At 38.8% G+C, this 23,244-nt stretch overlaps 1 protein-coding gene across 6 annotated transcripts in view; it reads left to right on the top strand.

The window, feature by feature from the left end:
* Nucleotides 1–23,244, top strand: part of ARHGAP26 (Rho GTPase activating protein 26) — a 264,334-nt gene that overhangs the window by 55,696 nt on the left and 185,394 nt on the right. For all 6 annotated transcript variants that reach the window (XM_088133702.1, XM_088133700.1, XM_088133699.1 and 3 more), the window contains exons 2-5: nt 5,874–5,969; nt 9,128–9,189; nt 15,654–15,725; nt 21,018–21,119. In XM_088133702.1, the coding sequence (XP_087989828.1) occupies nt 5,874–5,969; nt 9,128–9,189; nt 15,654–15,725; nt 21,018–21,119 (332 nt within the window). The remainder of the gene's footprint in view (nt 1–5,873; nt 5,970–9,127; nt 9,190–15,653; nt 15,726–21,017; nt 21,120–23,244) is intronic.

Raw genomic sequence — 23,244 nt, 5'->3', positions numbered from 1 at the left:
TGAAAAACCAGTTGGAAAAAGCTGCATATCAGGACTGAAATTCATCTACAGCACAGGAAGAGAGGATTAAGCTTTCCCCCTTCATATGGTCCAAGTACTGGCTGGGGCTCCTAATGCTGGTTGAAAGTCCTAGCAGTAGCAGCAGAAATTCAGGTGGCCCATATAGCATGGCGCTAATGTTGTTGAAGAGAGGGTCTCGGTTCCAATTGTGGGTTTCCCTTCTCTACAGTCTGAGATTATTTTCTGAAAATGCTGAGTGATACCATGTAATAATTTAACAGGTGACACTGAACCAGTAACCATTTCTAGAAATGTTTTATGTCAGTCAGTCAGTCAGTCAGTCAGTCAGTCAGTCAGTCTCTCATTCATTCATTCATTCATTCATTCATTCATTCATTCATTCATTCATTCATTCATTCATTCAATTTATATGCTGCCCATCTCCCCCAGAGGGTGACTGGGTGGCTCACAATTAAAATAAAACCCCCAAACAGTTAAAAATATAAATATCCACATTGATTTAGTTAAAAAGATGAACTATATAATGCATTCCAACAATTCTTCAACATTTATTTTCCTCTGAGTCTCTGTGTAATTTTGAGAAGAGGACTAGTGCAACAGTCAGTGTCAAAAACCATTTGGATTAATTGGCCTTCATTTTCTACAAGAATGTAAGTTGGTCAGTAACTTTATTCATGTTGCTGGTTCCCACTGTATATGTTTCAGTTGACGTGCTCTGATAGCTGATCTCTTAGGAAGTGGGAAGTGAAGGATGTGTTCTGTATTGTGCAGATAATAGTTGTTCATTGTCTATGTGGAAATTCCCTTCAAAATTATGTTCTCTTGGGTCACTGTATAGCTGTCTCTGGTGTGTTAAGACTGGAGAGTACCTGAGGCTGTCCCTTTTCATGCAAGCCAAATGAATAATGAAGGACATTAATGTGGAGAAAAATGATTTTTATGGCATCATTCTAAGTGACAATTCCCATTCTGCATACCATGTGTTGTTAGCATCTGCCCTAAGTTTCATGGGATGTGACTCTTGACCTTGTGTGTATGAGTATAATTAAATATATGCCTTTCTAATTAGAATCAGCATAAAAATCACTTTCAGGATGATAAACAGCTGTTTTGTTTGTACTGAGTATTTTTTCAAATGAGAAAAGTGGCCATGAAATCAATTAACCTTCCTTCCTTCCTTCCTTCCTTCCTTCCTTCCTTCCTTCCTTCCTTCCTTCCTTCCTTCCTTCCTTCCTTCCTTCCTTCCTTCCTTCCTTCCTTCCTTCCTTCCATGTTTTCCATCAACAAGAAGACCTTGATATTTTGGAGAAGCCTCCCTCACCATCCCTGCTTTAAAGGCTTAAATCTTTCTCTAAAATGAGAATAATTTGCTCTGTTTTTTAATTTACAGATGGGAAATTATAAATTTCATCCAACCATTCTGTAGATAGTTAGTCCAGGACAATGCCATGGTGTCAGAGCTTAATATGTTTTAATATACAGTATATTTGAAGCATATTTAGAGAGAAAACAGTGCTCACTGCCATTACTATAAATGGGTACAGACATTTATTCCACTTTTGCTGCCATTTTCCAATTTCATTTATTAAAAATAGAATGGCAACTTGACATGGCTGTGGAGAGGTTTCTGAAATGTGGCTTCTCATATCAGCCCGAAATTAATACTTTGTAACCTTTCCATAAGAGAACTGATCCCAGATTGGCAATTTTGTTTGCGTTTCTTTCTTTCTTTTTTGAACTAACAATTGTTAAAAGAGGTTTTCTCAAGCTGAGAACATTTAAAATATTAAAGCAAATAGATGGAATTTGTGGTGATGTGGAATTTCCTTTATCATTTTCAAATTTTCTGTCTGAAGCGTGAAGAAACACATTCCCTCCTGCTTCCTTATTTTGGGAAGTTCTTATTCTGCATTCCGTAGAATAGTATAATAGATTGCCTTCTAGTGGCAAAGAAAGAAAAATACTGTTCTTAGAGGAACAAATTGTTAAAGCTGTACAGTATAGGCTGAATATTAAATTTGATATTGTTCTAAAATTTGTCAGAGGTCAGTCTAGTCTGTTATTATAATGAAGTTTGATTTTTTTTGGTATTCAAAACCTGGGAGTCTGCCAAACATGGGTTGTCTATCAGTTTGTATGGTTTAGGTGGCACTTAGGTGACTTTGGTTGATTTTGGAAAGCTAAGCAGGGTCAGGCCTAGTTTGCACTTGGAAGGGCAGATTACCAGGGGATCCTAGACCTGTAGACCAGACTGGAAAGTTAAAAAAAAAAGAAAAAAAGAAACCAACCTGGAAAAAGTCAAGAAAGATTTGTCCTTGAAGGCACTAGAAGTCTGACTTGAAGGAGACTTTATCTTTAATGCTCCATTATTAAATATATATTTTTGGGAATATCCCATAAGCTAGATGAGGCTTCATCCTCTCTCTCTCTCTCTCTCTCTCTCTCTCTCTCTCTCCCTCCCTCCCTCCCTCCCTCCCTCCCTCCCTAAGATGATTAATCCCCGAGGTATAGCTTGCAGGAGGGGCTTATGACTCTTCCCACTTCTTTACACCTTTCTGACTCAGTGCTGTTGGAACGGCTGGCTGGGGCTGACATTTCTGAAACAGCTCATTCCCGCTGGGCCCCTGCAAGCGACGTCTGTGGAAGTGATCACTGCAGCAATAGCGTTAATCAGGGCAGAACAAATAGGATCTCTCAAAGTGGAGAACACGTAAGCAGTGTCTCTGTGCGTGCAGCCATGTACCTGTGTATGTATACAAATTGTGTGTGCGTATGAGCACACATGGGTGGCTTCCAAGCCATCATCCAGCATCACATGTAGCCTCTGGGGCTGAATATTCCCTAGTTTGTATAGGGTTGCATTCCAGATTCTTCCTCCCCACCCCAGAACTGATCAGCACTCAGAATATTCAGGTGCTCGGTGTAATAGAGATTATTAAACCACAATTATTAAACTATACATTCTGCAAACCCTGGACTGCCGTCTCTTCATAAGCATCATAGAGTGAGTTTGGCATCCTTCACATGAATCTCTTTCCACTTCTCTTTTCTCTTGAAATGTGGCAATTGGATCCCTCCCAAATACTGACAGGACTGAATGATGCTGTAGTAAATCCTTTTTGACAAAAAGTCTACATTGCATAATACAAACTATTGCTAAGCTTATGGAGAGTGCATCTATTGAAGAGGAAAAGGTACAGAGTGCTCTGCAAAAAGCTCAGGGGTAAGAGTTTAGCATACAGCTCTGGTAAAAGGAAACCAGTCCCTATGGAATTAACATTTACTTCCTTTTTTTAAAGCTTTTGGAAAGTTTGGGAATTATCTGCTTTGATATAGTAAGTTGATTGTGTTGTTCCATTCAAATTAGGTTTATCAGGTAACATCTGGTGGGAACAGAAGGCCCAGTGTTCTAGTTTGACTGATTGAAGTTAATATTGTTTTGCTTTTACACAGTTTCGGTTGACGACCTCTTTGTGTTACAGATTCATTCTCCAGGGTTCCTTTGCTCTTTTTGGAAAATGTTACTAGAAGAATGGAAGACATAGTGATAGCTTCTTATCCATTTTGTCTTACCTTTTGAGGTTGCTGAAGGTTGTGCAATAAATGATTTGTCTGTAAGGTGAATTAATTTCCCATAGGATGCTCATAACTTTTATTATTGTCAGCCCTCCAAGGTAGTCCAGGCAGGAAACCAAAACCATGGGTACTAACACTACCTTTATTGTAAGGTTACAGTAACAAAATCTTGCAAGTTTGAAAGCACTTCCCTCCTCCCCTGCTTTACTTTCCAGAGAACTAGGGAGGGTCCCTTCTGAGATACTTTCTTCACCCCCATCTCTCCTTTAGACTCAGATTTCTCTTATCAGACTGTTGTGTAGGCTGCGGCTCTTCCTCCTGTCTCCCAAGGTTATTTTCACAGCTCATTACAAGTATTCACATTCAGCTCTTCAGTCATCTTCAAAGAACTATGATTGAGGGGGCTAACAGTTCTGTGCCAATTTCACAGTTTAGCCAGCAGCAATCAGAGGTGAGGGATCAGAGCACCCTGTGAATGCCAGCTGACCAATGAGCCCATTTAATAGAATTTTATCTGTTCCTTCCCCCTCCCCCTTTATAATGTGGCCACTTACTTAAGTGCACATACACTTTCAGCTTTTGCTGTGCTCAGTAACCATGTTGTTTAATTCCCCACACCTTGCAAAACAAAGGACTCTTCCCCTTGAGAAAGTAACATAGAAGAACACAGCCAAATGGTCACCTCTCAGTTTTGCAGAGAACTCTTTTTTATGTATAATTTTTATTAAAGATTTTCACATAAGTAAAAGATAAACATGAAATTATATAGAGGGAAATTAAAAAAGAAAAGATAAAAGATAAAAGGACAAGTAGAAAAGACAGTGCGGGTAGGAAAAAGAAAAGAAAAGATATATAAAGAAGCAGCTTCCAATTTTCTTTACAGCAGTTACAAACAAATTCATTATCTCTCCTCCCTCTTTAAAGTTACAACATGATTCTCTTCGTCCCATATTCAACCCTTTTTAATCAGCAGATCCATAAATCACCAATCCATTTTTTTCCATTTTCAGCAAAAAGTCCATAAGAGGTTTCCAGTCCTTTATAAAAGTATTTGTCTTACCCCGAAACAAACAGGTCATTTTTGCCATTTTTGCCAGTTCTGCCATCTTCATGATCCACTCCTCTGTTGTGGGTATTTCTGTATTTCCCCATCTTTGTGTATATAATAGTCTCGCTGCAGCTACCATGTACAAAATCAGTCTTCATAAGTCTTATCTAATTGACATTCATAAATCCAAAGTTTTGCAGAGACTCTTCCTTACTGTACTTTCAATTTTGTACAGGGGTGTTTGTGTGCTCTCACTCTCCACTCCCCATATGTGGATAGGTTTAAGTGTGTGTACGCACATCCATATCCCTACCTCCCATTTGGAATGCAGCCCTAACAAACTGTTCTGTCAAGGTGTCCTCCGTGCACATTGGTGTAATGAGACGAAATTCAAAACTTTGCCAAGGTGGTTGGGCCTGGATCGCAGCAAATATTGATATCCTGAAGATGAAGGCTGGAGTTAGCTATCCTTTTCTGTAGATGCCTGGTACATGTTTTGTGCCTGCCATCCCAACCTTCTTTGCAGAAAGCCTTTCTGAAAACTATGTGACATTTCAATCCTGATAGCAAAAGAGCATTCTTGCCATTATCTGGCAAAGTCACGTAGAATGTCTCAGCTCTTTGGCTTTCGTTGTTGAAAAGAACAATGGAACAGTACAAAGTGAAATGCAGCAATAACAAACTATATAGATATGGTTATGTTAGGACTGTCAAATAGGAAAAAAGGACATATAGGAATAAATAAAGGGCATAGTTAATTAAAACATTGCTTGCGTCATGGGGCCTTCCTCACTTTGCTCTATTTCCTGTCCTTCCCCAGAAAATTACGAAAACCAGGGACTGGGAGTTGTGTGCATTTTTAAAGTTAACCAAGTATAGCAGCTTAAAATATTGTATTGTAAGGGTAGCCTTTATAGTAGGAGCTGCTACCAATTATGATTTAAAGTTGTCGGAACATTGAAGATTTGCCGATAATGGAGCAAGTCTTTCAGTTTTGCTTTCTATGGCATAATGTTCACTTCCTGGATTTATTAAAACTATTTTTGAAAGATACTTGTGGATCAGTATTTTTCCTTTCAGCAGCAACCTTCACTGTTTTCCTTATGTCAAAGATTGCCCTATGCCCTAGATGACTGAATGAAGGACATTAGTGCAAGCTGCTAGAATTTGTGCTCAGTGAATTTGTGGTTTATTACTTATCACTGAACAACTTTTATTCTTTTGACAGATTTATCTTCAGCAAAACGGAAATTTGCAGACTCCTTGAACGATTTCAAATTTCAGTGTATAGGCGACGCAGAAACAGATGATGAAATATGCATAGGTAAGTGCATAGGCTTTGATTTGTACAGTGGCTGAAATAGGAGGAATGCGGATAAGAATGAAGGGGAACGTAGATACTTATAGTAGTAGTCAGCAAAGATGAGCCTGTAAATTATTAGTCAGCTTTTGTAAAAACCGAAAAGGATTGATTGATTGATTAATTAATTAGTTACATTTGTGTGCAGCACACTCCCTTAATGGCTCTTGGTGGCTCACATATACATTTAAACCAGCAGAAATACAATTAAAACAAATATTAACGTAATAGAACAAAATGTTTTAAAACTCTGAAAAAGTTTAATTAATTTAATTAAAACTCTTGGTAGACAAGTATGTTTTGGGTGTAAAATAGTAATAAGAAGGGGCTCCTTCAGGTCCAATGACAGTTATTTCCACAACGTTGGCCCTTCATGGAAAAAACAACATTAGTAGTAGATGTCAAATATATCTGTAGTAGGACCCACAAAAGGTGCTCTGTTGATGATCTAGCTGGACAGACTAGGTAACTACATGGTCCTGTAAGGAGCTTGATGTTAAGCCAGGTAAGATATTCAAAGAAGTTTTAGGATGGGGGTTGTATGGGGTCATTCATCTCCAGTGCTACTCTGCATTCTGAGTCAGCTGCAATGTATCTTCAAGGGCCATCTCATGAAGACTGCATTACAATAATCCAATTTCATACTACCGTTAGTCACCGAAACCAAGTCTCTGTGCCCTCTGTAGGAATGCAATTGGTGCATCATCTGAAGCTGATAAAAGCCTCTGATATTTTATGGCTGTCCCGCATCAATGCTGGATCCAGGAGGACCTCCAACCCCCAAACCTCATTTTTAAAGAGGAATGCAACCCTGTCCAGAATAGATATTTCTCCTTAATCCTGAAACACAGCCCCAGAAAAAGTAACAACTCCATGTCCAGTTTCAGTTTGCCCTTCCACATTCAGTCCCTTCCAGCTTATAGACATTCAGAGGCCCCAAGAATGGAGATTAGTATCATTAGTATTAGTTAAGTATCATAAGCATATTGATTACTAACTTCAAACCTATATATGATCTCAGTGGCTTCACACTGATGCTAAATATCATGAGAAACAATTCCTTGCAGGACACCCCAATATAATTCCCATGGGAGAGAACAGGGGTTTCCTAGTATCTGTTTTTAGTAGGCCCTGGAGCTATAGGAGTCATCGCAAGTAACATCTCTGCCCCCCAACTCTCTGAAGTATTCCAAACAAATGGCCACCAGTGTCAGAAGTCACAGAGAGATCTTGTAATATAAATGCTGCTCCTCATGTTCTCTTGATACAGATCATCCATCAGAGTGACCAAGGCTATCTATGTCAGATCCAGGTCCAAACCCAGATTGAAAAATATCAAAATAATCTGTTTCATGTAGAAATTCCTGGAGCTACAGTGCCACTGTCTTCTCCACCGTCTTGGCTAAATATGGAAATTGGACATTTTGCTAAAATTGGCCAGGACCAAAGATGGTTTTGTATGCAAAGGCTTGACCACTGCTTCCTTTAAGGAGGTTGGAAACTGTCTGAAGAAGATAATGTTAATAAACTCAGTGACAAAGTCTTTAGAGGCTCTTATAAACAAAGCCATGGAGCGATCTAATATACATGTAATGGCACAAACAGTTCCAAGAACTTTATCCATTTCCTCAGAAGACAAATGGCCAAACAAAATTCAAAATGAATGTTATTGATTTGCCTCCCAAGATTTTGTTTAGGACTAAACACATTTCTATTAGTTTATCTATTTAGACCTACAGTATTTGTGGAGACATGTTGAAGATAATGTCTCATCTGAAAGTCCAGACTATCTTTTCTGGATAATCACCTCTGCTGATCATCACACCAAATGGAAAATGGAGAAATGACTTATGTTTGCCTACTACATGAGCCAAGATTAGCTGTTGGGGATGAGGTTGCTATGTCCCCATTGTCATCCATTTGCATTGTTTCTTATCATGCACAAAAATCCTGCATTTTATTTGTTTGAGAAATATGGAAAACAAAAGAAATGTCTACAGGAATACCTTAGTGCTGCACTTTTTAAAGAGGCTTAGTTTTTATATAGGCAGCGTCAGATGGACTGATCATAGTTCAAGACACAGGAAGTATGTGCTCTGAAATCGGTGCCAGTTAGTCATTAATGTTGGGGGCTGTGCAATGCTTTGGGTTCTGTTGTTGTTTTGACTGATTGTCAAGTGGTGCTGTTGTCTTTTCAGTTATGTGGATACAAACACACAAACATACATATAAAGCATACACTTAAAATTAAAATTACAGTGTTGATAACATTATATAAAGAGAAACCTTGCTTCTATGAACTACCATTTAAGCAGTGCATATTGCAGCAATGGAAAATACTCATTGATTTTTAAGAAATTCACATTATGGCATTATAATGTTATAGCACTCTGTTCCTCCAATGCCTGTTTAAACATAAATAAATGAAAGACCCATTTCCAATCAGCCTATCAGCCTCTTGACAAAGACAATGGTGACTGAATTAAGTTTGTTTTTCTTATGTTTTGTGTTTTTATCTATCCATTCATCTCCCCCCCCCCCGTGTATTTAAAATCATTATAAACATATAGTGTAGGTATATGTGTGTGTAGGGTATGTGTGTATGCGTAAATGTATGATATAGTTGTGCGTGCATGTGTGCATCTATTTGTTTGTGCATGTGGGTGTGTTTAGCTAGCTACCTATCCAGAATGTATAAGTGTGCTTAAAAGATAACTTTGCAAAATTAAAGTTTTCACAATTGGATGTCAGATATGTTGCCCCCCTGTAAAGGATGCCTCTTAAAAAGACAGACAGGTAACAGAAAGAGCAGTGGTTGGGAGAGACCAAAGTATGGTGTTACATAAAAAGCTCAATGCCCTCAAAAAGCATGGAAACAAATGACAGAGAAGGAAAACAATAATATGAACATGGTACTTAAATGTTTGTTCTTCAGTAGGACATACTTGCCTTGTTTATGGATGGCAATAAAGGTCAAGGTAGAAATAGGCCAAGCAATCCATGATTTGGTCTCATACCAGTTTATTTTGTCTTCCTAGTACTTAGCACTCTCAGGGCAAGAAAGCTTACTTTTCTTTCATAGTATTCAATACTCTTGATTGTCTTCCTTTTGTTCCTCATAGCAAAATCCCTGCAAGAATTTGCTACTGTTCTACGGAACCTAGAAGATGAGCGCATACGCATGGTAAGAACCTTGCCTCTTTTTAGATACAATACCTGGGACGGTATTATAGAAGATAAATTTATAATGAGTGCTTGGGAAATATTTCAGGGCAAAGTGTGGTGGGAAAAACTTTTTGGAGATTATAGGAGTCATGTAAATATTTGTTCTCTCTTCTTAATGTACATGAGTGCCATCCTGGGTTCCAAAGAACAGTGTCCCAGGGACTGTAGGATAGATTAGCTTTTCTCTCTCCCTGAATTTAAAGGGAGAAAACTGATAATAAAACACCTCCTTTTAGTCTCTGAAACAGTTTTCCTTTATCAGAAAGTTTACCAGTGAAAAGACCTCAAGAGGAGAAAGGTACTGTGTAGGTGGGATAGGAGGCCATACCACCAATCACCATTAACAGTTAGATTTGCTCTCAGTGGGAGGATTTTTTTAAAGAAAGGGCAGTAAACAGTGCTATCTGTATGTTTCTGTCCTGTCAATCTTCTACTGGTTGGTCTTTGGAATAGTCAGAATCATGGTCTGTGTGTGTGCTATGAGTAGAAAAACTTATTGCTTTAATTTACACAGTATGAAGTAGAACAACCTTCCCAACTTGTTACAAGTTTTGATATATGCTGGCCATGAGAAGAAATTGTGGGTAATTTTTGTGGCGCTCTTGCCTGTCTTGGCCAGTGGCCATGGTATAGCTCAACAAATTGTCAACTTTTCTGCCTTAAAGAATAGCAATATTCATCCTTAGGGAGTAAGTCTTGGCAGCCTAATAGGGATAGCAAACCACAGTGAACTGCCTGCCGCTGAATCTATTTGGTCTTGCACTCAGAGAACAAAGACTGTATTATGCAGTCCAGCTTGTTTAGGCATTTTTGCTCCCAGCTAGATTAAAGTTTCCCTGATAGCATCACACATAGAAGGGACCTTAGATTTAGGTCATAGAATTGAAAGGGGCCTTGGAGGTCTTCTACTCCAACCCCCTGCCCAGTGCAGGAATCCTCAGACCAGCCTGGACAAATGCCATCCAGTCTATTCTTGAAAACCTCCAGTGATGGAACCCCCACGGCTCCAGGAGACAGGCTGTTCCACTGCTTAGTAGCTCTCACAGTTAGGAAATTCCTTCTTATTTCAGGTTTGGAACTCCCTCTGTAAAGCTTCCACCTAATGGTTCTAGTCTTACCCTCAGGCACCAAGGAGAATAAGTCTGTTCCTCTTTCTTGTGACATCCGTTCAGCTATTGAAAGACTGCTATCATGTCTCCCCTTAGCCTTCTCTTCTTTAGGCTAAACAAAGTTCCCGTAGCTGCTGTTTGTAGGATTTAGCCTCCAAATCCCTTATCATCCTTGTCACTCTTCTCCACACTTTTTCCAGTTCCTCAGTGTCCTTTTTGTATTTTGGTGACCAAAACAGGACACAGTATTTCAGACGCAGTCTGACCAGTGTAGCATAGTGTGATACTATCTCTTCCCATAATCTTGATGCAGCCCACTATAACATTGGCTGTTTTGGAAGCTGCAGCACACTGCTGGCTCATGCTTAATCTGTGGTCTATGAGAGATATCCAGATCCTTCTTGCAAGTAGTACTGGTGGGTCAGGTACCACTTATTTTGGATATGTGCATCTGGTTTTTCCTACCTAAGATGAAATGTGCAGACTGTGTTCATGTTTATAGTATAGTATAGTACAGTACAGTACAGTATAATATATAATATATAATATTATTTTTATTATAGTTTTATTTAAAAAATTAAAGGGAGATAAAAACTAACAGAAACTAATATAGATTAAAGAAGAGATAGAAGAAAAGGAAAAAAAAAAAAGGAAGAGCCAAAAGTGCAAAAGTAAGAAAAGAAAAGAAATATGAAGACGTAGCTTTTGATTTTCTTTACAGCAGTTGTAAGTATAAATTTACCTTTTATTCTATGGTTACAACATAAGTCACTTTTTTTCTATAATCTATTTTTCCTAATCATCAAACCCATAAATCATAAATTCATTTTTTTCTGTTTCATGCCAAAAGTCTAAAAGGGGTTTCCAGACCAATAAACATAGATAATGGCTTTTCTCTAATCAAAGAACTCAATTTAGCCATCTCAGCAAGTTCCGTGATGTTCACCATACATTCCTCCATTGTGGGTAGAGTCGAGTCTTTCCACCTTTGTGCATATAATAATCTCACTGCAGTTAACATGTATAAAAACAGAGTTCCATGGTTTTTTTCCAGCTGTTTCAGAAACCTCTGGAATAGCTCTAAGTCTCAAACAGAATTCCTTCTCTCTCAGTTCCGATAGAGCCAGATTATCTAGTTCTCTTCCCAACTCTCTATCTATAACTTCTGTCTTATTCTCCAAAATTTCCACTTTGTCATTCATTTGTTTTACATCTCCAGATACTTGTTTTATAGTTTTCCATCTTCTTAACTTCTTCTTTCATCTTCACAAGTCTTTCATCCATTTTTTTCCCAAAAGCTGTTAATTTAGTATCAAATGACTCAGCAAGTTTACTACTGAGTTGGTCAAACATTTTCTGAAGCAAACCTGGTGTTTTTGCTCTCTCTGCAGGTTGTTCTAATGATCCCCTCCTTCCTTCCATTCTTGCTGCTTTTTGAGTTGTTGCCATTATATTGTAATCCAAATGTCTCAAACAAAGGAAAGGGGAAAGACAAGTTTTCCCCCTTTTTTTCCTTTTATCTTCCTGTGCCTTTAATACTTTAGTCTCTAATGGCACCCTGTAATTGCAGTCAGTGTCACATTCCACATCTCCATAGTTACGGCCAACCACACAGTCTACTTGTATTACACTTATCTTTTGTTTTGTAAAATCGTCCAATTATCTGCAGTCTTTAGTAATAAACAAAAAGCATTCCCACAGAAGTCCAGTTCATCTTCCTAATTTAATTTCAATTTATTCCGATGCACTTTCACTAAAAAATAATCTTTTAAAATAACTATCCCCTTTGTCTGTTTTAAACTTTCTTAAATTGTCTCCTTGTTAAGCTTTTTTGCCAGAAATTTTTAAGTCTTTGAGGTCCTTGAAGCCTCTTTTTAGTTTTATAATCCAGAAAAAATGATAAACTCACTTATCCTGCTGCAAAGAAAATCTCTCTTTATCTGTAGAATAATTCAATCCAAAAGTGAATAAGAAGTGAGGTTTGGCTGGGCTTATTGTCCATATAGGCTACACTATGGCTGTGAGCCTAGATGGAATCCTGCTACTCCCAGCCACTTGACGCATGAGTGACTGCAAAAACTTCGTTCCTGCAGTTTACTCATGAGGAGCTGCTGTCTGGAGTACAAGTGGAGAGATTTTGGTGGCCAGCATTTGCCCTCTGGTCGCTGATCTCCGTTGTACTGTCCGCTCTTTTGGGAGACATCTAATCCACCTTAGTCCTCACTGGAAGTTCTTCATGTTTCCTACCTTGATGTACCCTCTCAATAACTCAGAAATAAAAAGCTGTCATTGCCACTTACATGCATAGCCATCATATGGGGTTGTTTTCAGACATACTAACCTGTTTAAAGCTAGAACACATTTTGGCTGCTGTTTATGATTCACTGAGCAAAAACTGATGCAAAGGCTTGATGTCATAAAAAACAACAAGATGATAAATTTCAGAGTAGAAGAGCTAAAAGCCAAAACTATGTAAAGCCAAATTCATAGCAGGAGAGGAAAAAGCTTTATTCGTTTTAAAAGTTTGCCCCCCTCCAAAAAGTTTTAACCAAATATTTAAAATATATATCAAAGTCGGGGGAGAGGCAGTTGCCTAGGTAGGGCATTATATAAGTGAGCTTTATAAGTAGCTATATTCTCAGTAGAACTGAATGTGCAAACTGGCCATTTATTTATTAATTTATAATCCACCAATATGTTGGGCAACCCAAGGCAGTGTACTTAATGCTCCCGCCTCTTATTTTCCCCACAACAACCACCTTGTGAGGTGGGTTAGGCTGAGAGAGAGTGACTGGCCCAGAGGCACACAACACTAAATTTGTGAGCAGAGAATTTGGAGGAACAATTTTTCCAAATTCTTCCAAGGGAAAGAGAATTTCTACAACAATTTCTAAAAGACAAGACCCTCTCTTAGCTGTCCCTCTCATGGAGACTCATCCTCAGACAGTGAGGAGGAACCAGCAGAGAACTTGGATACTGGTGGGGGGCCAAGAAAGGAAGAACAGGCCGAGCTGCCAGATACCTGCAGTCCTAGATTCTGATAGGGACTCCTATGCCCACTTGCGAAGCCTGCAAGAATAATGGTGACTCAAGTGAAGAGCTAAAGGGCTGATCATCATGAAACTAGAGAAAGGCTCCTTTGGAATAGTCTACTCAAGAGTTTTTGTTGTGTTCACATAGATTGGCACTTTGAACTGAGCTGGTGTAATTCATATAGTTTAGGGGAGGCTTGAAGCCTGGGATATAAAACTAGTTGTTTAGAGATGACCCAGGACTGGAATCAAAATCTTCAGTCTGTGTTCCCTAGAAATACTTGAGTTATTTTGTACCTTGACTATACTCTTCTCTTGGTTCAAAATTCTTTTGCTTCTTCTCTTATCTCTTGAGGCTATGAATAGATCCTGTCTCTGCTTCACACTCTGACTGGCTGCTGTTTAGCCAGAAGGAAAGTGTAGCAAGTCTGTCTGCCTGCCAAGCATGGTGCTTTCTCTGTGGGAACAGGACAAAGCATGAACAAAAAACAATTGGAGGACTTCCCTCACGATGTCTTCCTTTGGGATTTAATTGAAACATCCTGCAGAGATGATTGTACAATGACAGAAAATTCATACACAGCCCTTGTAACTGAGCGCAAGAGCGTCCTATTCTGCTTTTGAAAACGTTTCTGCAATTCTGTTCTCTGTGAATGAATTTCTATAGCTAATTTCCCCCCTCCAATTGAATGAGAACTGGTTAAAAAAATGCAGGAGAATTTCTCTGCCTGGCACTACTATTTGCCATTCAAACATCCGCGTCAACCTTCCATTATCTTTAAGATACCTTGGTCTCAAAAGTTACAGATAAAGCTCCATTAAAACAAAAAACTTTCAGCCAGACACTTCTTGCCTCCTGTGACCCCTGACTTTGTAACTTTGGAATGCTTTGAATAAGGGGGTCTACATAAGTAGCAAAAGGTTTTATGGTGAAGATTAGAAAAGCTAAACAGTGTTTACAAAGTTTTAGAATTAGAATTGTGTTTAGGCATTGTTTTACCTTGTTTGGTGGTTGCTTTCACTACATACATTTCCAGCCTATGATCCACATGCTATTGGAAATCTGCAAAGATAGAGCAGACAGTGTGAAGCGTGGAAGTTAGAATTACAGTGTTATATTAAAACACTGAAATATCATGAGCTTAGAGAATCTCAAGAGGTCATGGCTGTTTTTAAAAATCTACTTAATTTTGGGGTTTCATGGATGCCAGCTGAAAGGACCTTGTGCTCCCATGGGTGCCATATTATGAACCCATTTATTTCTTTGGTGTGTATAGCTGCCCAGTTGACATTTGACTCTGGGTGGCAAACATGTTAAAAACAGCAGTACAGACATCAACAAAAACCAAAACACAAAAGCAGCACATGTATCTACATCAATGACCCCCTAAAAATAGACTTATTTGACTTCCTGGCCCAGTGCCCAGGAAAAATGCCAAGTTTTTAATCTGTATGGAAATCCATCAGGGTTGGGGCTGTGAGTGTTCCACAGTGTTAGCAGTCCACATGGCGCAGTCCCTTGAACCATCACATTGTTATAGTGATCCACCTAAAGCAGTGTTGTCCAAACTTGGCCACTTTAAGATGAGTGGACTTCAACTCCCAGAATTCCTGGCTGGGGAATTCTGGGAGTTGAAGTCCACTCATCTTAAAGTGGCCAAGTTTGGACAACACTGACCTAAAGGAAGGGATTGGGAACTACTGCATCATTTTATAAGTTTGTAGGTTAAAAAAATTAACATTAACTTTAAGTTGAGCTCAACTCTTGGTGACCTCATGGATGTGCCTTGACAACAAATGAAAGCAGCTTCCCATTGCCTTCTTTTGAGATGCTTTTTCAACTTCCCAGCCTAGTCTATAGTCATGGCATTCAGTAGAACTCTCCCATCCAAATACTACCCAGGCCTGACCTGTTTAGTTTCCAAACTCAGAAAAGGGGAAGGTTACATGCCAGTAATATACTCAGCTCAGCAGAAGCAACCAGCTATTTTCTGAAACTGTTTGATGCCATAACTTTCTTTTTGATTTTCTAAAGAAGCTGTGTAAATAACTGCTGTTCTTGAATTGTTCAGCCTTCAAGTAGTTAGTTAACATCAGTTATTTTTGTAAAATTGAAATCAGGGGATCCCTAATTATATGGTGTGTAAAATTCTGAATCATACGGATCTTCTAGGAAGAAAAAAAATCTGTCATGTTTAGAGAGAATTATAGTAATTGAGCATGGGAATGTGGATGCTTAGACTTAGTAGAAAGTAAGCATTTCTTTTCCTTTTCCTTGTCAGATTGAGAATGCGAGTGAAGTCCTAATCACACCTCTGGAGAAATTTCGAAAAGAGCAAATTGGTGCTGCTAAGGTAGGTGGAAAAATTGGTAATGTTTTTCTTGTCTCCTTGAGAGAAATTTGAAAAATATACTTGATGTATTGTTTGGAGGATCTGCGTGAATCAATTTAACATGAGCAGTTGCTTCTTTCTGTCAGATTCTAAATAACCTTTCTTGACAACTCTCTTCTAGTCTTCTTCAACAACAGTCAAAAGAGGTGTTGTGGATGGTTGTCTTGCATATTTTAATGGAGAGATTTATTGTAATTGAGCGATTTAATATAGAATATAATGGTAGCAGGTGTTGCATAAGAAACTAATCCCAGTTGTTTTGACGCACCAGATCTAGTTAGGGTTGGAAAGACTTCAGAAGAGAAAAGCTCATTTAGTCAACCATTCTGTTCCCATGTTAGGCAAACCAAATGGTTATGAGAAGTTTGTGACCATGGAATTGATGCGGTTAATGTGCGAACAGAAGCATACAAGGATACACTATTAGAGATTGTTGATCAACCTATTTCTATTTTCAACATATTATAGGTGAAGATGAGAAAACATGCAGAGGCGTATAAACAAGTTTGTGGGGAAGGGAATATGTTTCTGCTGCCAAGGCAAGGACTGACACATCACAAAGTAGCTTTGGAATAAGAGATTCCTAATTTTTACCACAACACTGAAGCAGACAGCAAAGCATTGACTTCATGTGTTGTCACTAATGTTATCATATAGCCAAATTTGTTTGGTTGTTCAGCATAATGATCCCATCATATTCTCAGACTCCTGATTGCCTGGCCTTCTTGAGGGAAGAAGAACTCTTCAGCACATCCAGTAGTATCACAGCATCAACAGAACTGCAGATGTCTGCAAAGAGTAACAGGAAAATTAGTGTCCGTTCCTACTGGAGGAGTTTCATAACCTGAAATCCCCCCCCCTTTTTTTAAAATATTGAGCTAGGTGTAGCTCTAGGTTTTGCTCTACTCCTCCAAGGCATTGTACCTTCTACTCCTGCTTTGTTGCTATAACAACCTGTGGTTTCTGGTAAAATAGATGATTTCCTCCCAGTTTCTTTTCAGCAGTTCTTCATACAAAATTCTCCATTGCTTCTTGTTTTTGCAACACTTAGGAGTGACATCAAAGCAGGAATAAAATTGTACAAAGCATTGGAATTAATCAATATAGCATTTGCAATGAAAGCCTGTCTGTAGTAATAGCACAAAGAATATCTGGCTGTTCTGACACCTACATGGAAATTATTCTGACACAGCTATACTGTTCATCAACCTGGAGCCCTTTGAGTACTCCCATCTTCCCCAACCGCACTATCCATGCTGAGGTTTGAATGGCTCCCACCCTATTGATGTTTCAAAGGACCCTGAAGACCTGGCTCTTCACCCAGGCCTTTGGCTAGCATGATTGAAGCCCACTTTTCTTTGTTCCTATCTGGGTTTGTTATCTCTGCCATCTCTGCTCTTTTTTGTTCTGTGTTGCTGTTTCAAATGTTTTTAACAATTTGTAAACCACTCAGAATCACTGGGAGTTGGGGGGGCATATAATTTATTTATTTATTTATTTATTTTATTCAATTTATATAGCCACCCATCTCAGACCAGTGACTCTGGGTTGCTAAATTATTATTAATTATGCTGGTTATATTAGCAGTACCATACAGATCACCATAGCAACAGTTTGATAAACATTGCCCCTTCTACGTTCTTTTGTATCACTGGTATATCCAAAGTCAATTTGATCTTTGTACCAGTTATCTGTAACCACATACTCCCTTAGAAAAGGACATGCATATTCACACATAGTGTGATAGAAAAACTCACTTAAGAACACTCCAAGAATTGGAAGAGAACATCATTTTATTAAACCTAGGAGATTACAGTGAGTCAGTGGTCTTCTGCTATCAAAGCAGAGAATGCCAGAAGCTGGTTAACAGAGTTCTTATTCAGAGTTACAGAGGCTAACAATGAACATACGTATACATTGATTGTAGACGTTGCTTGCTTTACAATTGCTAAGGAGTACATAAGAATCTGTGTCTGGAAGGAGAACACTGTAATACAGAATACTTAGCTTGAAAAGTGAAAATGTCAATGTACTAATTAAATGGGAGAAGTGTAAATATAGAAGAGAATATATGTAGCTTAGAGTTGAACTGTGGAGTCCTTGGTGCTCTCTGAGTTTGGTTGTTTACTTGCAGATGTTTACTTGCAGTGCCACTGATGATGTTCCCTAGTTGGGTAATGAAACATCTGCAACCAAACAACCAAGCTCATAGAGTACCAAGGACTCCACAAATGTAAATATACCCATTCTCATTACCCTTGAGGATGTTGCACTTGATGGACACATAAAGTTTGTGAATCAAAGACTACTCATTTATATTATAAACATTGAAAGTCTGGGAGGATGTATGTCATGATGGAGTAGTTTGGGTACATATAGGGGGAAGATGATTTGGCAATTAAGATTGGCAGTTAAGCTAGATATATTAGCCTTTTAAGTAATGCAGGCAAGCAAAGGCAATGAATATTTTGAATTCATTGCTGATATATACAGATGGAACAAAATTCTTTCACCTATAAGAATTCCTTTCACATTCCCCTGTGTTTTCAAGTGTCCAAAGTAGAACATGAGCTGTATTGGGATGGCAATCATTCACCTGTCCAGGCAGCCATAGTAGAAAGGAAATACATATACAACAGCAAATGGAACAGCACATAAAGCAAAGGTAAATAAGCAATAGGGCCAGAAGGGGTGTCAAAAAGAAGAGCATTTTCTCTGCCCAAAAGAAATAGAAAGGAGAAATCTGGTAGGATTTCAGCCAGTTTCCAAAGTTATCAACATCAACAACCTGGTTTTCAGATGCTGCATGCATTAGCCTAGTCTTCTTATGAAAGTCAACATTAGTCTCAACTTTATTATATTTGTTTACCCACACACCGCAGAAAGGATTCACCAGCTTGCATATGCCTCCTTGGGATGCTAGCAAATAGGCTAAGCTAATCAATTGTCCATCCCCATGTGCTCTATACCTTTCAGTTCCTTCTAGGGGAATGAACAGCATCCACAGTGGTATAAAATACTTTTTCTACTTCAGTGGAGATATTTGCCATCTCTACTCTGGCTCAATGACCCCAAGTTGCAGCAGAAGTGCCCTTACTCTGGAATGAAAGGAAATTACCAACCGGTTTTATGAGATATTTGCTGTGCTTTTGGGAAGTGATGGTGATGTTGTGGGCCACTGATCTCATGGATGATGATGTCAGGAAGGATGTATCCTAAGGCACAACTTTTCCCCAAATTGCCAGGATATTAAAGGCTGTGCTGCCCCACATCCAGTAATATCCTTTGACATCAAGGGAGGCATAGTACTGGTGGGAACAGCCTGGAAGAGGGATAAGGGTACTAATCTTTTAAGTGCAATCTGCTAAACTCCATGTGTTTGGGTCAGTGATAGTTCTGGTGGTATTTTTGCATGCCGTGGCTATAACAAGTTGGCTTATGCTGTTGTCTTGCACAAATATAGGTGATGGAAGCACAGGCTAGTAGCTATAATATATATAATTATATATCCTCCCATTGGGGGGAGATGGGCGGGGGACAAATTTAATAAATAAATAAATAATGGGAAGAAGGAATAACCTTGAGGAACAGGAGGAAGAGCCAGAACCAAGACAAACCCTCCCTAGTTCTCACGAAGATAAAGAGAGGGAGCAGGGAAGCGCATTTAGACTTGCAAGGTAGACCAGACTAGGATACCAAAGTCATGCATGCTAATACTACTTTTATAATAAGATTACAGTAAAAGAATCTTGCAAGTCTGAATGCACTTCCTGCCCCCCTTTCTTTATCTTTGTAAGAACAGATGCTGAGGTGCATGTGTGAGTGACCCCTGAGTAATTAGTAGTTTCTATGTTTCTCTGTGGATGATGGGGATTTCCAAGATATCTACTGCCAGCTGAGAGTAGATTTAATTAATGTCAGGTTAGGAAAACCCCATGAGGTGAGGTACAAATGACTGGCTCCGGTATACACAAGGAGAGAAGTTGCTTTATCTCTGATAGTTAAGGTGGTGTGTGACTAAGGATCTCTAGTAAGCAAAGATTTAAGTTGTGAAGTGTTCTCAAGGCCCCCTGTTACTAGGGGAAGTGGCAGAGGGGAATGCTCTGGTAGGACTGGTTTAGTTGGGGCAATTGCTCAGGTTGCACCAGAGTTGCCTTAGTTGTGCTTCTTGTGACTGCAGGTATTGGAACAGGATTTTCTGATTCCAAGGGGCAGAAGGGAGGTAGATTACTTGAAGACTCTGCTTCAGGCATTGTTGTCTCCAGTATCCTGTCTTCCTACTCTGGAAGCAAGCTCCACTGATTCTGTTTTGGGGCCATTTTTGTCTTCCCCTAGTTGTGGTACATATATGAGGAAGAGGAGTTAGCAATTACATTCATTATAGCTAGATATATTGGCCTGTTATTGGACTTTTGCAGGAAAGCAAAAGAATAAACATTTAGAATTCACTCTTCGTGTATATAGATGGAACAAAATTCTGACTTTGCTCTTTCCTTCTTTCCTTCTTTCCTTCTTTCCTTCCTTCCTTAAAAGTAAAATCAGAATTTTGTTCCATCTATCCATATACATACATACATATCCTACATATATACATATGTGTGTGTGTGTGTGTGTGTGTGGTCATGGAAAAACCACGTTAAACATGGGAGACAGACACACCAGAACATAAGTCACTTCAAAGTTCTAAAAGCTTTATTAAATGTTAGTTCAATAAGCAAGTAAAATTCAACCAATAGCATACAAGGTACTTACTTAGATTCACATTGCAGTGCGGACCAGCTTGACTGAGCTGTCAGGTAGACAGCTTGACCAAGTGGCACCGACCCCTTAGATGCAATCCCTTTTATCCTCAAAAACCGCAGACCACAGACATGACTCCTAGGTTTAGCAACTGATTCATAACTTCCTTGGTGCTAATTTTACCATACTTTCCTGTTCTAGTCGTCCCTGTCACGTCTGTTCCCATCAACAAGTTTGCTTAGTCTTGCAAGTTTACTTATTTCCTATCATTGCCCTAAAGGCCATATTTTAGCTAACTTGGCTTTATTAAATGCAATCAAAACTAACATTAAAACATGTAGAAGGCTACTAATAATTTTCCTCTCACAATGTGTATTCATACACAGACACATGCACACAAATACATGCATCCATATGTTAGATAGAATTGATAAAATGGGAATATTTATGTCTTTGCATGGTTATTGCAATGCTGTTGTTTTTTATGGCTTCTTATATGACATATTTTGACAGGAAGCCAAGAAGAAGTATGACAAAGAGACTGAGAAATATTGTGGAATATTAGAAAAGCACTTAAATCTGTCTTCCAAGAAGAAGGAATCTCAGCTTCAAGAGGTGAGATTGGCTGTTTTGTTTTGCTCACATTATTAAGCCACAGGTTTGCTTACTGCTGTTGTATGAAAGGCTTAAAGTTGCATTTTTAAGTATGTGTATTGAGAAGCAAGTTCCTTTTGGAGCTCTTTAAATGCTTCTCTAAAATTCCATGCTAAAGTTTATATTACTTTTAATTAAATAAATAAATCAGCTGTTCACCCCATCAGACTTAGAGCTGTAAGGAAAAGTGTTGTAATCCTTTCTCTCCTTACTGCAGTTCTGAACATCTGTACCACTCTCCTCAGGCTATTGTTGCTTCAGTTAATCCAGAAAAATGGCCTTGCAATGGATGGATATTCATTCATTCATTCATTCATTCATTCATTCATTCATTCATTCATTCATTCAATTTATACTGCCTCCCATCTCAAATGCATGACTTTGGGAAACTAACAATGAATAAAAATAAGAACCATCATAGCAAAACAATAAATAATATATACAGAAATTGAGATAAAACCAAACAACATAATCAGCATAACCATGTTGCAAACTCAATTACATATCTAGGACCCCAGGCTTGGTAACAGAAACAGGTCTTCAAGGCCTTATAGAAGGCCAGTAGGGTTGGGGCATATCTAATCTCTGGGGGAATGATGTTCCAGAGGGTGGGCATCATGACAGAAAAGGTTCTCTTCCTGGATCCTGCCAGATGACACTACCTGGCAGACGGGACCTGGAGATGCCTCTCCTGCCAGAGCTAACAGGATAGGTAGATACAACTGGGGGGAGAATGATACCAGAACATCATGCCAATGTTTTGTCATTTTATCCTCTCTCAGTCTATCTTTGGGGTCCAGTGCATGGTCCTAGCTTTGGCTTTTCAGAGATTATCACAGCTTGGAACCAGGACCATTTATTTCCTCTCTCTCTGGACCTTGGATTTTTCAGCATCCTTTCTTTGGTGCTGTATTAGGGGAGATGGGGCAGGTTGTTATAAGGGACAGGTTCTTTTGAGCCTTTCTGATCTGCCCTGACAGCTTTGCTACAAGGACGCCTACACATTCTATAAGCAAAATAAATGCATATTGGGCACCAGAGGGAAGCTGCTGGCAGAACGAGTGAGAGACTTTCTACTGAACGCATATAGCAGCTTGGTGTAGAAGAGATTTGGCAGAAAGAAAATAATGATGAGAAAGGAAATATTTAGCCACTTTTTCCCCAAGCGCCATAATCTGTTGACCCAGCTGCAATGATTTTAATTATTAAACAATCCTGTTATATCAGGTAAAATGCATTTAAGGTTCACCAGAATGAAAAAGTTTTTCAAAAAAAAAAATGAATACCAAGGCTGGTGCTGGGTGTGCTGGCTGGTGTTTCTACTATCCTTGCATTGAACCCTAGCAGTTCTTAAGAAGGCAGAAGATGGAGTGACATTTAATTTACTGTTTCTGATTAACTATAATTGTTTAGTTCCACTCACATACTGTTCTAAAAATGTAGGAACCAACCTAGACTAGCATTTTGTTACCACATTGGTAAAGCAGATGGCAGATGGGAAGCCCACAAACGAGTTGAGAGATTGAGGGAATTTGGGAAAGCAGTGGGAGGAATGTTAGCCAAAAGATAGGAGTTCATTAGTATCTAATCTCATAAACAGCAGCAAAGTCCAGGCTGCAAACAGCCCAAGAAGAGAATATTCATAAACATTCAAAAAAACTCCATCTTAAGAAATTCACTAATAAATGAGGGCTGGAGATTCTGTACTTTATCCTTAATTCTTGCACTGATGCTTCTTACTTCCCGGATCATGCTCTGTTGTTTGACAAGGAGATAGTATACCATAATTATGCTGGCTGAGGAATTCTGGAAGTTGAAGTCCACACATCTTAAAGTTGCCAAGGTTGAGAAATGCAGATCTAGACCATCAAGATGACAATTTTACCCTCCATGTCTTTTCTAACTCTCTGTAAAGCTGTGTAATAATTGAATACTGGTGCCATCTTGTGGTCCACACTTTATATTAAAGTTTGATATTTTTCTCTGGAAAGATTTGAACTCTCCCCTTTTTCTGGTTTCACCTTTCATTTCACACATAAATGGCTGCCTGTAGAGATGCAGAGTTCATTCTCCTTTGGCTTTTATT

This window comes from Python bivittatus, unplaced genomic scaffold (genome assembly GCF_059951505.1).
Source record: "Python bivittatus isolate LINGU-HERP-01145 unplaced genomic scaffold, Pbiv_v1 ctg000080_np1212, whole genome shotgun sequence".
NCBI classification, from domain to species: Eukaryota; Metazoa; Chordata; class Lepidosauria; order Squamata; family Pythonidae; genus Python; species Python bivittatus.
The sequence above is the reverse complement of the archived record's forward strand: the minus strand, read 5'-3'. Positions and strand labels throughout refer to the sequence as shown.